At 42.1% G+C, this 16,583-nt stretch overlaps 1 protein-coding gene across 2 annotated transcripts in view; it reads left to right on the plus strand.

The window, feature by feature from the left end:
- OCA2 (OCA2 melanosomal transmembrane protein) overlaps positions 1-16,583 on the plus strand; it is a 1,149,362-nt gene that overhangs the window by 522,323 nt on the left and 610,456 nt on the right. For both annotated transcript variants that reach the window (XM_078656175.1, XM_078656174.1), the window contains one exon: positions 12,199-12,352. In XM_078656175.1, coding sequence (XP_078512301.1) covers positions 12,199-12,352 — 154 coding nt within the window. The remainder of the gene's footprint in view (positions 1-12,198; positions 12,353-16,583) is intronic.

The following is a 16,583-nucleotide window of genomic DNA, read 5'->3' on the forward strand; positions in this document are numbered from 1 at the left end:
ATGGACGACATCTTCAACTTCCTCGACGCAGGCCACTGCTGTCTCCTCATCCTCCTAGACTTGTCAGCTGCTTTTGACACTGTAGATCAGTCTTCTCATTAAAGCTCTCAAAGACCGGGTAGGTGCAGACGAAGTGGTCCTCCAGTGGTTTTCCTCTTTCTTCTAAAACCGCTCCCAAAGAGTAAAAATCAAATCCTTTGCCTCGGAACTCCTCCCCTTAAACAGAGGCGTCCCTCAAGGCTCCATTCTCTCCCCTCAACTGTTCAACATATATATGGAACCCCTCAGCTCCATTCTGAAAAAAGCAAATATGCCCTTTCATCTATATGCAGATGATACACATATCTACTTGGAAACCTCCTCCTTTAACGACATTTTAAGACTCAACAATACCCTCAGAGAAGTCCAAGAATGGCTATCAATGAACCACCTCAAACTCAATCAGGGAAAAACAGAGATCCTCCTCATCTCTAACAAGGAAGAAAACCCGCAAATTGTTGAATGGTTGAAAGGTATTGATGCCCTCACCCTGGTAACCTCGGTCAAATCACTGGGTATCACCTTTGACCACAAACTATCCATGTCCAATCACATCAACAACTCCGCCAAGAGCGCTTTCCTCAATCTGAAGCTCCTCAACAAAATCAAACCCCACATCCCTCCTACCGACCTCAAGCAAGCCACCCAATCCCTGGTGTTGTCCAGACTGGACTATGGGAACGCAGTCCTCTCCAGTACAGCTCCCTCTCACATAGCCCGCTCAAAACTACCCTCAATGCAGCAGCCAGAATGGTCACCGGAATCAAGAAATTTGACCACATTTCTCCCATACTCTGAGATCTAAAATGGCTCCCAGTCGAAATGCCGGCCAGCTTCAGAACTGCCTGCCTCACACACAAAGCCCTGCACACAGGGAAACCACAATACTTAGCCTCCAAACTCAAGAAAGCCGGGCAATCAAGAAGCCTCAGGAGTTCCAACTCCTTCCTACTCATTCCCCTAAAAAAGCGTAAACAAAAGACTGCTGCCCGCTCTTTTGCAGGAAACGCTCTGAAAATCTGGAACGCCATCCCAGTCGACATCAGATCCACCCCCTCTTTTCCAAAATTCAAAAGCCTCCTAAAAACCCTCTACCTCAACCGCGCCTTCCCGAACGCAATTACGTGATGCTCTCACCTCCACCAGGCTGTCTCCTGACCGCGCGCCCCCAATGGGCAGCCTTCAGTCATCGCACAACCACTACCTACCTCATTCCCTCTCTCCGAACTCCCAGCCCTGGGTCGGCACAGCGAAGAGAACATTTCCAGCATTAGTCTTGCCTTCCCTAGGCTTTGAGACTACCTCTTGATCCCTTTTCCTCAATGCCACTCCTCGGCCCCCTCGACCTCTCTACTTCAACGGCACACCTCTGACACTCAACAGAACTGTAAAGCTTCCTTTTGAACTTTTTCTGTACTTTCATAACATGCCTTTGTCCTGTATTTTGTTTCCTCTTCATCATGTTGTAAAGCGATCCGATACCCTCGGGTCTGGCTAGCGCTGTAGAAAACCTCTAAATAAATAAATAAATTGTTTCCATGCCGAAACTGTTTAATGTGGTTCAAACCTACGCTTTCCAGAGCCACTTCTTTGAGATAATTAGAGGAGATTATACTGATCTTCCTAGTTTATAAAACACTTGCATCAATTTGTTAAACTGCCTCTTATCCTGGTACAAAAGTAGCGTGGCCATGGTCGACATTCAGTGATGCTATTAGGTGGCTCTATTAATAGTACTGAATTAATGGATGTTTGGGGAGAGGGACAATCTGAGGAACAGATTGGAAGGGGCAGAATTGATGGAGACTCTCCTCAGGGGCATACTTAATGGAAGAATGATGGGGAGTCACTTGACACAGGTCACTAGGGGTGTCTTTAACAAGCTGGAGCAAGGCACTCAAATGGATTGGATGGAACAGTGGGATGACCAGGGAAACACAATTTTTGCATGGGAATTAGGTATGTAAACCAGCTCAACAGGAAAAATATGGGCAGAATGCTGAACATATTCAAACATTCACCCCCCCCCCCCCCCCCCCCCCCCCCAGGAACAGATCTGGGTTAAATCCATTGTTCATTTGCTCACCATATCATTCCAGTTTGAACCTAGTCACATCCAAATCTGTCTTGACCCTGCTCCAATGGGAACTGTCAAGTCTGAACTGCCAGGCCAGCTCCTCCCTGAACTGGAAAACAAGCATCCTGGGCCCAGTTTCAGGGTATCATCGCATTTCAGCAACCAGTGGCATAGAGAGCACGGGACCCACGTCTCGGCATACCATTCCCACTTTAGCCGAAAATAACACAAAAAGATGATGGATGGAATGCTGAACATTATCAAACATTCACCCCATGTCACAGAACTGGGGTGGTGTGGTGAGAACAAACTATTGATTAAACCCAAATCTGTGATGGGGTGAATGTTTGATTTGTTCAGCATTCCGTCCATCATCTGTTCTTTTTGCTTTCACCACCTCAACAACCCCAAAGTTTTACGATGTCAAACACTGGAAGCATCTCCAATATAGGGGATGTATGGGAAGTTGACCATATAAAGCCATCTCTGAGGTCGCAGAGGACTTTGAATGGCATAATGTACAATTTTATAGTTTCCTTCAGCTGATACGTGCTGAACTTCACAGCAGGAAGTCCAATTGGTTCCCTGACTCTTTTTTCTTTCTAAATTGGAGCAGCATTGAGGTAGTACTGATGGGTACAGAGCTGCTATTCCAGATCCTGGGTGCATAGCTGGAAAAGGTCTGCTGCCTTGTGTATTCTTTTTTACACTTCTTAGTCTGCAGGTAGATGGTATTCTGGCCGTGGCAAGAATCACCAGAGATGGTGAACTTATCAAAATGAGCGAGGGTGCTGGTCGCGATTGGTTCGTAAATGATGCAGCTGGTTTTGAAGCTGGTGCAGGCCACCAAGAGCAGCCAATGGCGGCCCAACAGGATGGGGTGATGTAGTCATATTTCTTCAGATTCTGAAAGACTGTGTGGTGGCTAGTAGGATGCCCCAAAGGGGTGTAAGAATTTTGGAGGTCATGGAGGGGGGCATTACCACCATCCAGATACAAGCGTTTCAACAGCCGTTCTGAAGTCACTTTCTGGAAAAAAACTGTTTGACTTTCTTTAGAAGAGAGAGCTGGTACTTGGCCATCATTGTTTTCTTTTCGGCAGTGTTCCTTTATGGTGAGGTTGGGGTCCAGAGTGAATCAAATTGACTGGACATTCAATGAAACTTAGGGTTTAAAGGAGTCCTGATTCATGTCAGTAAGCCAGATTTTTACTGCATCTTTTTTGTCATTCTTGACAAATAACAGGAATTCGGTCTCAGCGGGATTGAACTTCAGGTGGGCGCTGTAAATCCAGGTCTGGATGATATGCAAACTGTGTTTCAGGCATTGGACGTCTGAAGCAGAGGAGACTTTCAAGTAGAGATGCGTATCATAGGCATATTGGTGAAGTTTGATGTTTTGTGAGTAGATCCCTTTCTAGACTGCAGGGTGCATATGAGGGTGGGGTGGATGACTGTTTGGAAGGCAGGTGAAAGATCCAGACATATAACGAAGCACTGGGGTCATCTTGATTTGTGGTTGAGGGCATTGTCTGTGATATGCAAGGTAGCAGTCTCTGTTGCAGGGTGATCAGAAGCAAGACTGGTAGTTGTGCCAGAAATGATTAGCATTGATGTGACCTGGGAGTTAACATAGACTGCTTTGTAAGTGAAGTTCCTGATAAATGGTTGGTGAGTGTTGGGCCATTAGTTGGCTCCAAAGTCTTTTGGATACCTCCCTGTTTTCAAGAAAATAGATGCTGTCACCATCTTTATAAGTACAAAATATCAATAGTTTCTGGTTAGTATATCTATCACTGCTGGCCAAAATGTTTTAAGAAAAAGATGGGAGACCACTAGGCCTCAAAGCTATTCCCAATTCTAGAGCTCTGATTTGTCTAAATACGTATTTCAAAGGGATTAGTGTTGCTAATTTTCTAGTTATTTAGAATGCTCTTTTTCATTGTACTCCGCTACCACCTCAGAGGCTAAAAGTTTCATAGAGCTCTTAATACTGTTGAAACTTTTCAATTTCCAGGTTAGTTGAATTCCTCCTTTCCTTTAGTGGTCACTGCAAATGATTGGGCCTATTTCTGCTTACTTTGATGGCAACATCCTCTCAGCTTTGCCACACTAGTTATTTTATTTGACCCTGGCTAGGGCAAATTCTGCCCTAGCATTGCTAAAAACGTGTGCCTTATGTCCTTTGAGAGTGTTTTCTTCTGCTGTGTCTCCAGTTTGCATGAATCTCTCTGGAACGTCAGTAGCGCACCTCCATTTCTTATCTTAAACTAGTTGCTTCCGCTTTAAGAAATGTACCAGTTCCTTGCCTCAAGAAGCCCATTTGAATGAGCTTCCAACTTTAACCTATGAACTGAATTGCCCCATGATGAGGTGTGAACTTGCGCCTAGAGCTGAGACAAAAGCCTCGGTGTGGGGAGTTGTTTTGTGACTCTGACAGACTGGTCATTTTGGCCGTGCTGAGGAACTTAATTATCTTCAAAGAGGCCTCCCCTGTTACAGGCAGATGTAGCTAAAACTTGGACCTTTCCCATCTTTTGTCTCACTAGTCCGTCATGCACCCATCCCAGTGGGAGAGGAGCTGCCCCAAACACCAGTTTGGAGTGACGACACAAGTGGGACGACTCATTTTAATAGCCACACCATTAGGATGGGCACAGGAGCTCTGCAAAGGGAGAGAAAGGATATGGAATATTGGATTTGGGTAGAAAGACACCGTGGGAACATTTGCACTAGGGCAAACGGGAACTGCTGCAAATATGTGTAGGGTTACCCTTAGGAATTATTTTCATTTTGGTTAGGGAGAGGCCAGGAGTCACTCCACCGAAAGGCTAGGGCCAGACATAAATGCGGCAACCCTGGGTTCCGTCTTCAGAGCACTATTGAACTTTTGGAAGACAAATGAAGGGCTACACCTGGTGTTGAGACCTGTGAGGAGACTGGAAAGGCTGGGCCTGCTCCCACTTGTACCTAGGAGAAAGAAATGGACTTCAAGGGTCAGTGTGCTAACCTTCTGTTAAGCTGCAGTGACACAACAAGCTGCTAGAAGCCCATTTCAGGAAGAACCCAACTGACTAGTTCCATCTGGACCTTTCCTGGACCCTCCTGGCAGTTTCTGCGGGAGGGAGTCCTGACCTCCAAGTGCTGTTCTGAGGTCTTTAAAACCCTTGGCTGTGTCAAAGTGTATTCCTCCTTACACATTGAAAAATCTGAGACTTAAAAAAGTTTTTGTCTCCAAGATCTCTGAAGGATTCAGGTTGCTCTCACAGTGAGCTTTTCCGCAGCGCATCAGGTTCAGTGGAATGTCATAGAGAGACTATCCAGCCTTGTGGTGTCCTGTTTGGCTACATCTTTCATTCCTTACCCAGCGTGTAGGTTGAAGCATGCAATTCTTATGTGTCTTCAAATAGTACTAGTAAATTGTGAGGGGGGACAAGATCTCAGGATAACATTTTAAAAACTCAGCAGGCAGCCCATGTGAGCTTGGGGTTTTGCATGTGGGAAGTAGACAGAGTACCTGCTGTATTTTATCGAAGGTGAATCCAGGATCTGGTGATTCATACTTCCAAGCCAGCCTACAGCTGTGTTATCTAAGTATTTTGTTATCTGGGCTTCAGGCTGCGAACCTCCAGAAGGGACTAACTTGGTGAAGTACGATCTGAAGACTCGTAGACCTAGGAGGTGTCTTGATAGAATGCTCCCACCCAATCCTCTGTCTATGATGTTATTGGCTTCCCATAGACATTTGATCATCGCATCAAGTGCTCTCCTGTGAGATTCCCCCCTGAAATATTTACCTCTGAATCTGGACTGTCTCAACCACCTCAGAATTGGAGAATTGGTCTCTGAATAAGGCCTTCATCTGATCATGGTTAGTGGGGTTCAGAGCACCTTTAGTTCTTGTTCTAAATGTGATAAGTGTGCATGTAAGGTTTAATGGACTCCTCTGTTTGGCAATGGATATGTACCATATGGTCTTCTTGAAGGCTTCCATCGCAACAGCCATATAGTCCACAGACCCCAAGTTGACCTGGAAATATTCTGTTATCTGCCTGTATTCCCTCATGAAAAACTCAGTTTGAGTGTCTCTGCATGTAATCTCCAGTACTACTAGCCACTAACAGCCCCAGTAGCTGTAGCATCATAGGGGGATGCTCAGAGAGAGTACTTCTTGATGGTGCGATTCAGCTGCCCATAGCCCCACATCTTGTAATGAGCCAGTAATCTAGCCTACAACATGTGTTATGAACCAATGAGTGGAAAGGACCCGGTTACCATAGCGTAGGTGCCTGTATGGAGCGGAAAACCGTCCCAAGGAATGGGAGGAAGGATGATGACCAACGTAAGTCCTGTGGGTGTGGGGGTGGTCATCTGCGGTCTGGCGAGTTGTGCGTCCGGGGGCTGAGGGTAATGCGGTGGTCCAAGGTGGAAAAAACGCAATGAACTGGCGTCAAGATTGAGGCGTCCGGGGGCCAGTCGTTAGTTAGTAAGGCATGCAATCCATATGCAAGTCCACTTGTCACTTGCACTGTTCACCTTGTGTCACAAGCACCTATATTCACAACATGTTTTCTGGTTACACTTGCATTCAGTGTAAACAGTGTTGATACTAATATTTTCCTACACTTTCTCCAAAATACATGGTGCCCTTGGCACATTCTTCTACTTTGGAGTTTCCCTTGTCTTTTCCTTTTGCAACTATATGTGCATGCTTATATAATAGCCTAAATTGAATGTTACCTGTTGAGACATTGTTCATGTTGCGTTAATCGCCCAGGTCTCAACTTGGTGTACAGGTGTACTCCTATAGTTTCTTCTCTCCCCTCTCTGGCAAATTGGGAGAACCCTTGACCAATGCTAGCCCTGGCACAGTGGAGCTTATTTTTAACATTTGGTGGCATTCATAGCACATTTTGAAAGAGATGTGGACAACTCCTGGGAAGCGTCAGGTTTCATTGTCTTAGCCACCATGAAAGGTTTTGAAAATGTAATGAGTGTCCTTTCAGGGCACAGGGCTTTTTAGAAAATGCATGTGAAAATTGTGCTTTAATATGAACTATTTGATTACATTCTTTAAAAGATTTTCTCGGAGGAGAAACCCCCTCATAGAGACCTACTTTCTTGTTTTGCTTGCTCTCTACAATTGAGTGCAAATATTACGTTCCAGAACTTTCAAAGATCAAGTCCGCACCATAATGTAGGTGATATCTAAAATACACCTTTGTGTTATGTTATATTAATTATGCAGTTATTATTGAACTTCAGAAGTGTCAAATATTGTATATCAAGTTTAGGAAAAAATCAGGATCTGGTGTCACTTCCTTTGAAGTCATTAAGTTCAAAGGGTATGTGATGTCACTTTCACTACCCCTTGCATTTTGGTGAATCGACGCCAATGAGAAAACTACTCTTACCCCACTAGCTAGAAGTTGGTGGACCCTGAGGGAATATCAGAGCAGCCCGTGGTTTCTCCCTCATGCATAAAACAAGGGTGTTGGGGGAATTATGTGAATGCATAAATAAAACGAGGTCATGAAATGGAAGAGTGGGTAATTGTGTGAACCTTCCTAATCTAGCTAAACACCACAAACCACAAAGTGATAAGCTAACACTATATTCTATCAAGCATGCAGTTAGATTATGTATTCTTGCTTCTGTTGTTGATTGTGGCTGCTGTAGCATGTCTGGCAGTATTGCTACTACTGTTGATGCTGGTGTCGCTACAAGATGTAGCACTGTCCATTGTAGTACTATAAATACTGTGCTGATCGTGCTGCCAGTGTTGTTTGTAATATAAGTATGAGTATTGGTGCTACCAGTAGTAAATGTAGTATACTTCAGATAGAACCTGTGAGTATTATGCACCTCTACCTTTCTTATTGTGCACACCTGGTCTGTAATCTCTGGGACATTTCCTCTTTCTACCCAAGCATTAACATAACATTGTGTGTGTAAAGCAGGCATGGGTGCCTCACTCCTCGTCCTACCAAGGCAATGTGCACATGAGTTCTTAGATAAACTTAAGGAGGCATCTACACCGTGAACAAATGTGTAAAACCAATTTAAAAAATATCTTACTTTGGGCTTATAGAGCGGTTATTGATTGGTATTTTACCCTTTATAAGCAGGTATTGGGGAAATGCTTACATTAATAATCTCACTTGTGATGAGTTGAATACATACGTTGCCCCGAAACTTTGTGTATTTATGTTCAATGGCTTCTGGGTGTGCATAATGAAACATTAAAGCATTTAATTAGCAAGTGTCCTGGTTTTATGGAGACTAAATGCATACATAAAACTTTATATAGATTAAGCTTTCATAAATAACAGTTGCTTCTACCCTCATGTATTTGTATGCTTATGCATATTGTATTGTCATTTATGTAGCGCTCACTATGACGTTTAGTTAAGTGGTTAATGGTCTGATTTCAAGCCTTTTCCATGCAGTTAGGGAAATGTCCTTGCATCTTTTAAAACCCATTTTCAGTACATTCAGAGTTGCTCTATCCATGAATAGGAGTCCAGCTCTTGTATGTTCACACATCAACAAATATTCTCTGCAGTTTTTTAATGAGGCCTGAAATTAAGGTTGATTTTTTCTTCCTCCACAGTTTTTTTTTATTTTAACTCCATGCAGTTCAAATCAGTCTAAAGCTAAGAGGCTGCTCCTGTAACCGCATCTTGCAACTAAACAAACCTGTTTTATTGAGAACGTGGAATATTGTACTATTAATTGATGGTATAATACATGAATGAATTGCAATTTCTTTCAGTCAAATACGTGGGCGTATGCAGTTTCTGAGACTGTGGATAAATGTGCTTTTAAGTCCATTTCTGCCTACATATAATGGCGTATGTTCTCTACTTTGTTACATTTCCTTGAGTTTTATCTTAGACTTTGCCTACTTGGAGGTCTCTAACCCAGTGTGTCAGGACTTTCACAATGCAAACATCTCAATTGGAGCGTTGAATTTAGACGCACACCATGCAGCCTCATCAAGTGAATCTTACTGAGTCCCTTTGCAAATCACTCCAGTTTATCTAACGTCTACCGGAAATGCACATATTATTAAATGCACATAACTCCGTGGTAGCTGAATCATAAAACACAATATACAAATCTTTTACTTTCGTTTAGCACAATAAAATGATTCATACAATATAATTATCAACACTATGAAAAATATCCAAAATCACATTTTTAAAATGTGTGATAGAGCAGTAAACCGGTGGCACTACTTGTGTCCAATATAATTTACATTCATGGGTAAAGGCCACGTTACCATCTTTTTGTCTAGGTCGATTCATGGACACTAAACTTGCTATGCATAGTACATGTAATCTTTGTTGTACAAGCAGTAGGACAAATATCACTAAAGATTAAAACTAGCACCATCTGTGGTAGTAGTACCTCTAGTAGAAATTGACTCATTAATATCAGTACTGTGTAAGCAGTAGCAACATTAGATGTAGAACTGGTAATACTACACCCAGTAGTGGTATTTATAAGAGTACTGTTAGCATGTTAGTATTATGGCCTACAGTGGTGGTACAATTAATAGTAGTTGTAATACTATAGTAATGCAATAGCATGACCAGGCTGCTGCTAGTTGCTTCTGATAGTAGTTATGGAAGTATTGGCAGTAGTGATAATGGGACAGGGGCAGGTTTTCAACCAAGCATGAATGGGACTAGGGTTTGGGCAGAGGGTACCAGGTGTATTTCTGGACGATATATAGCCCTTCACTTTGTATCTTTGCTGTCGTAACTGATTCATACAATTCAATTCCTCTTAACTTTTCTGTTTCTGGGTTTGAAGGCAGCTCACAAAAGGGGAGAGAGCCTTAGTAGGGGACTACATAAATACATTTTCAGCAAAAAGTAAAAATCGAATGTGATCAAAAGTTTTTGGTCTGGGAAATCAAAGAGTCAAACCAGGAACAGTGAAACAGGTTTGTGCACGGCCCCGCATGACTTATTTGCCTCTGCTTGCACATGCTCAAATTGTAGATGAGCAGCTGTCAATAAAGGGACATTTTCTCCTCATTGTTCCCAGTGACAGCCAGGATCCTCTTGGTTTGCTGTCATTTTCTATGCCAATTGGAACTCCTTGGTAGAAAACATCTCCTCTATTGATATGTTATCAAGGTAATGTGACTTTCTGTTTACAAACCGAATACTTAAATTGGAAAAGGCAATCTGTTGTTCTCAAACTACCATACAGTTTTTCCTTGCTGTATAGGTTTTCTTCTATAATTCAATAAAATAGAAGAGTCCTAAAAAAAAAAAATGCAGAAAGTTTATAAAGAGGGAGGGATTTCTCCGAGCTTAATTATGATGATCAGTTGAACTGTATGTGCCGATCACGCCCACCTACATCCGACTATACTCAACCACACTAAACTTATTCAATTTATCTTCATTAAGCTATATTTTGTGGGGTGTGGCGTTAAAATGTTGCCCATATAGTTGATAAACATCCTAGTATGTGAAATTTACAAAGTTTAACATCGCAACAATTTCTGTGCAAGTGAAAATTTAGGCAACAGTTTTTGCTACAGAATTTTCAAAAACTCTTTTCAATAGAATTCTAGTGTTAACATTGTTTTTTTTGTTTTGCAAAACTTTCTTTTGCATCCTTCATGAACATCATGACATTTGCAAACGTTTGTGAAGAAACACCTGAAAACTGTACTAATCTCTTATTTAGTAAATCTTTGATAAATTATTCTTAATCACGGCTAGTGGCTGCACAGTAAATGTATTTCCTGGGGAGAATTCTGCCCAGCCAGCACTCTGACCTAAAGCAATACTGGTGGAAATGTTTATCTGATCACTTGGGTACATTCTGGGATTCCTCTTCATTTTTTGTAGAGACCTGTGGTCGTTGTTTCCCATTTGCACATCAAAAAGATCATATATGTTTAAGGGGGCTAATATGGGAAAAAAACCGCTACAATCTTCAAGACATGAAATTGGTTCACAGTACAATGATTCGGTCCCTCTTCCACCTATTTCCAATAATTTACTTCTTGTGATATTGTCATAAGGGAGACGAGGCATGTATTTTGAATCAGCACTTTGAACGGACAAACACCCTTGTTCAGTTTCCATGAACTTTGGAAATAACACCTTTAGATAAAGAGAGGAATGCAAAAATACAGACAGCCCTAAACAACATGGTGTGCATTGTACATCAGGGTGTAAGAATGTAATGCGTGACCATCTTCTTTGATGCCCACCTAATTTCCAGAGAGTAAAATGTGATGGAAGAAGTCAGCTAGGTCTGCAGCCGGCCACGTGTCCTTCTGTCTTAGCAGTAAAACCACCCTACTTGGCCTCTAAAATACCCTAGGACGCCCCAACTCCTAATTCCTTTTGTGAATCAAATCCAATGTTTAAAAATCCACAGGTAGGGCTGCAATTGCTCCAGGCGGTGAACAACCTTTACAACGCAACTTTTACAACGCACTACCATTACAACGAAACCTTTACAACGCAACATCCATTACAACGCATGCATTTACAAAGCAGTCATTACAACGCATGACACTACAACGCATGCCATTACAACGCAGTCATTACAATGCATACCATTACAACGCATAGCATTACAACACATAGTACCCTTACACTATCCAACACTTACCCTACTGTTGCACCCCCTGGAGTTAGAATAGTAATTTTTACCCCTACACTATCCAACACTTACCCTACTGCTGCACCCCCTGGAGTTAGAATAGTAATTTTTACCCCTACACTATCCAACACTTACCTTACATGCAATGTAATGTAATGCGTTGTAATGGTATGCGTTGTAAATGTAGTATGCGTTGTAGTGGAATACGTTGTAAAGGTAGTTTCAAAGAATTTGTTGTAATGGCATGCGCTGTAATGGTGTGCGTTGTAATGGATGTTGTGGTGTAAAAAATGCGTTGTAAAGGTAGGCGTTGTAAAAGTATGCGTTGTAACATCATGCATCCGCTCCAGGCCATTGTAGAGCTTTAATTTCCAGACCCAAATAAGTTGATACTCCATGATTTTATTGTGACCAGAATCTTTTTTTCTTTTTCTGTTGCAGTGATACCCTCTCAATCACGGTTCAAGCTTTCCTGAAAGATACTCCTCTCGTACCCCTTTCTATTTCTCATCAGTATCTAATTGCGGGCATTGAAACTCAGGTCACCATTGCTGCAGTTATTTTGGCAGGGGTCTACGTTTTGATCATATTTGAGGTGAGTTTTTTGCTGTTTGTGAATTTGGAAAATGCCTCTGCTTGTGAAGTCATTAATACTGAAGCAGGTCATGTTCTTGTAATTAAGGCGTCTTTCTCCCCCTTCGCCCTCGAAATGTATGATCCTTGGACTTGTTTCATTGCATGAATCGGTTTCAGTACAAAATTGTTGTCTCATGCCATTTTAATGAGGTTGATTCACTATTTACTCCCATTGCACCAATTTGAGGTAACTCTGGTTGCCATCTAGTACTCTTGCCTCCTAATTCATGGGATCGTGTGAGGACTGAGAAGGAAGCTGGTCTCTGGGATTCCTGTTCACTTTGTGCAGTTTCCACACCTTCCTCTTCACCCAGAACTTCAGCAGCCAATAGAAAGGTTTGTCGGGACTTTGGATGGGACAAGGAGGTCAAACCTGTGATGTTGGCGTGGTTGAAAGGGTTACTCACTTACACTACCTGTGGCTTTTTTGGGAATTTCATGTCTATTGTTTCACCCACTTCATTATAACCCTTGTAGGCATCACAGTCCTAACTATAGTAAGTCTGCTGTAAAAGATGGGTGTTTCATATTCTGCACCAACCCTTCTGAAACAAATACTTTGCTCATAGTCGCTTACCACCATCTCCAGAATTATATTCTTTCTTTCCTTCCTTAGACAGTCCCTCCACACCCACAAACAATTTTCAATAGTTAAGAACATTTGCAACTATTGCATTGATATCTTTGCAAAAATAAACATTACTTATGAGTAGGAGAACCAGATTGTGTAATGATAAAATTAATGCTACACGCTGGAAGCAACCATGGACACAGGAGGAGGACTATCAGAGCACCGTCTGACTTAGACAGCCTAGATATATGGAAATGTAGAATGGCATATGCAGTTGAGAGGGTATGTGTTATGTTTAATTACCTTGGTTTAGAGCATTTTAGTTGTGGCCCCTTCTCAGTTGTAAGCACCATATAGTTGTTTTTTTAATTTTCATTCTTGTACTGGTAGCTCAGTATTTCACATCATCACTTCAGGACTACAAGTATCAAAAAGCAAAGCAAAAAGTAGTGGTGGGTGATGTACCCACACTTGACTTTTGGCAACTTGTAATCTCTGCTAATACAAGGAAAATACTATAATACGTTGAGACAAATTCATTTGGTGCTTCTAGAGAACACTCACTCTACTGGACACTACATGAGTGAATTACAGTAGAGGCGTATACCCCTGTATTTGATTCTGTCTTGACTTCCTGGATGGCAATTCTGCTCCAAATGAATATTCTCTAGAATGGGCATCAAATAGCCAGCTAAGGTAAAATGCAACGTTTCTCAATTGGGGTTGGGGGACAGACATTCACCTTATATGGAAATAAGAAGTACATATTCCTATGTGTGTCTGGGAGAGAGGTTACGCATGTTTAACCAAGGTAGAGGATCTGTCCCTTCTACAAGAGTGCTTTATTTTTATTTACTAATCTGTTAACATTACCTCCTTAAGCAATTCAAGGCGAAAATGGGTTGTTCACAATAGAGCATGCGTCTCTTAGGTTTCTTCAGTATGCCACTGTAATAGAAAGGTATTTTTCACAACTCGTTAAAGTCTGACCCACCAAAAAAGAAGTTCACATGGTTTTGCAACACCTAGAATCTTGACCTTACTAGCTATGTTACACTAGCATTAAACAAATTCCCCACATCAGTTTAATATTGACATTAGTGCTTCAACCTCCAGTCTTAATGACCATCTGAACTTCTTGGCGACTTAGCCCTCTTGAAGAGTGAAAGATTGGTTTTTGAAAGTGCTTTACAAACAAAGGCGTTCATAAGAATGCTGGAGAAGAACACGAAACAAGCTCTTTCCTCTTCGAGCCAAATGGCTTTAGGAGATCTAAACCACTATACATAAAACATTCTCAACTCTGAGGCCATCCATTTTAAATATTTAATCGTCAAGGCTAGAATCCAACCCAAACAACCATTCAGCTTGGATTGATTGGCAAATAATGCCCCCGCCCCCATTAGATTTGAAGACCCTCTTGCTATATCAAAGTTAAATCCAGTGAGCAATAGTAACCTGATCTCCTGTACTCACAGATAGAGGAGCCCTGTAAATCCATGGTGATCTGGTATTACTTGACTTGGACGAGGAAATATTAACAAATGTAATTAAAAACTAAAGCTTCCAACTACTTAGTGGATCCTGTTCCTTTGAATATTGCAAAAGACTTCTCATGTCAGATTTTGCCTCATTTGACCAATTTAGTCAACCCTGTCTTAAGCAAGGGGTGTTCCATGAGTGTCTTAAGATTGTTAAATAACCGAACTGATGAGAAACTTTCTGTGAGTATGCATTATTTCAATAACCTTTACCCTGTATCAGATCTAGTGCTGTAACAACAGGCCTGCAGTGCGGGGGGGTCTGAGCTCAAGGGGGTCCTCCTCAGGCATTGTGCACGGGTGGCAGCTTGAGAGCTCCAGACTGGGTCCAAAGTATGGGGGTCCCCTCCATGCACTTTTCAGGGGGGCCCCTCGAATTTTGTTACGCCACTGATCAGGTCTTCCCTTAATCTACAATATTGTTGAGTACTGTTGCAGTGCAATTTATTTAACACGCACTTGAGATTAACACACGAGAATGCTGAGAGCTCCATTGTTGAAAATAGAGAAACATGGGGCCAACGATGGCTGGTACTAACATTCTGCTCTAATATTCAAAAGGTTTTTCTGTTTCTCCCTTTTTATTTTATAACATTTCACCCTCATCCTCCCTACTTACCTGTAGCCTGCCATACCTACTACTGAAGTTGAAAATATTTGGCAGGCTCAAATTGTCATGCTGAGAAAATTCTTCTATACGCCCTGACATTTAAACGGCAGAGCCAAATGACAATCCCATTCGGGTAGGGCAACCATAATTTGAAACTCTTTACAGGGTTTATAAACCACTATTATGCTGCTTACATTCAAGACCAAACAGAGAAATATTAAAGATACTTTTAATAGGGTTGATGTATATCCAATGGCGGCTGGTGACATTTGAAAGTGGTGGGGAGTAAAAGGTTGGGCATGACTTAAGTAGCGAGCAAAGCGAGCAAGCTTAATGGACAAACGTGGGGGTCCAGGTTGAGTCATCCTCCCCAAGAATAAATTAAAGAAAATTGGCAAATGGTGCATTTTACAGCAAATTAATTTTGTGAGAAAGCAAGGTTTATAAAGCGGTGGGAATGTATAGTCTTGAAATATTAAACACATTAAAAAGTGGCTGACATCTTATTGCATTAATATGTTCACCAGTTACTGTAATATGCAAATTGTACGGTGAAACAAATTCGCCCTTTAAGTGTGTGCTTGCCTAAGGTCTGGCACTAACTGCATTACCTTTTGCAGAAAATTCTCTAACCAGGCTTCAGGAAGCACCCACAGCTGCCAGCTGCAATCAGTCATATTGAAATATGAGCCGAAATTAGAAAGGTCTTTTAGTAGGATGGAAAAAGTGGGGGCTCTCTAAAAGCCAAGTGTTCACGATGGGTCCACTTCATTGGGAAAAGGCCTGCGACTCCCCCTAATTAGCAGAAAGATGAACTCCAATGACAAAGGATGAGTGGTCGCTCTCCACATCACCATTGTTTACAGGCTATCTAGAAATGTGATGCACACAGCAGTGCTACCAAGCTTACCAGAGATTAAGGCCTGTCCTGATCATTTTATGCTCAGTTTGTGGAGATGCAGATTTTTCTTGTGTGTGCCGGGGTACCGCCAGACCCCGAGCACTACCTGCTGGGTGATTAGCTGCAGTGCTTCCCCTACACAGCACCCTGAACTCTACAGCAGCCACTCTCAAGCACCTTTGTTTGTTTTATACATGAAAAGATGATGAGGGGGAGGGTGGCACACACCTGTGCTACCCTGCACCATTTTACCTAACACCTACAGACCTTGCCTATGGTAAATATTAATCACCAACTTTGAGTATTTGGAGGGGTACGTGGCTGGTCGTACAACCATCTCTCCAAAATGTGCAACTCGCTTCAATTTCTTTTTTTTAAAGGAGGCAATGTCAGAAGCAGGTTTGATATTTTTGTTGCCGGCATAGCTGTATTTTAAATAATGGCGGCACGACGACACTGCGATTTCGATCCCTGATGCTAACCTTGTTTCTCTCCTTCAACGTGTTCGCGAACAAGGGGTCTCAGCGGGAAGAGCGCCTTTTAATCCGAAAGCCAAAGCCTGCAAAC

This window comes from Lissotriton helveticus, chromosome 8 (genome assembly GCF_964261635.1).
Source record: "Lissotriton helveticus chromosome 8, aLisHel1.1, whole genome shotgun sequence".
NCBI classification, from domain to species: Eukaryota; Metazoa; Chordata; class Amphibia; order Caudata; family Salamandridae; genus Lissotriton; species Lissotriton helveticus.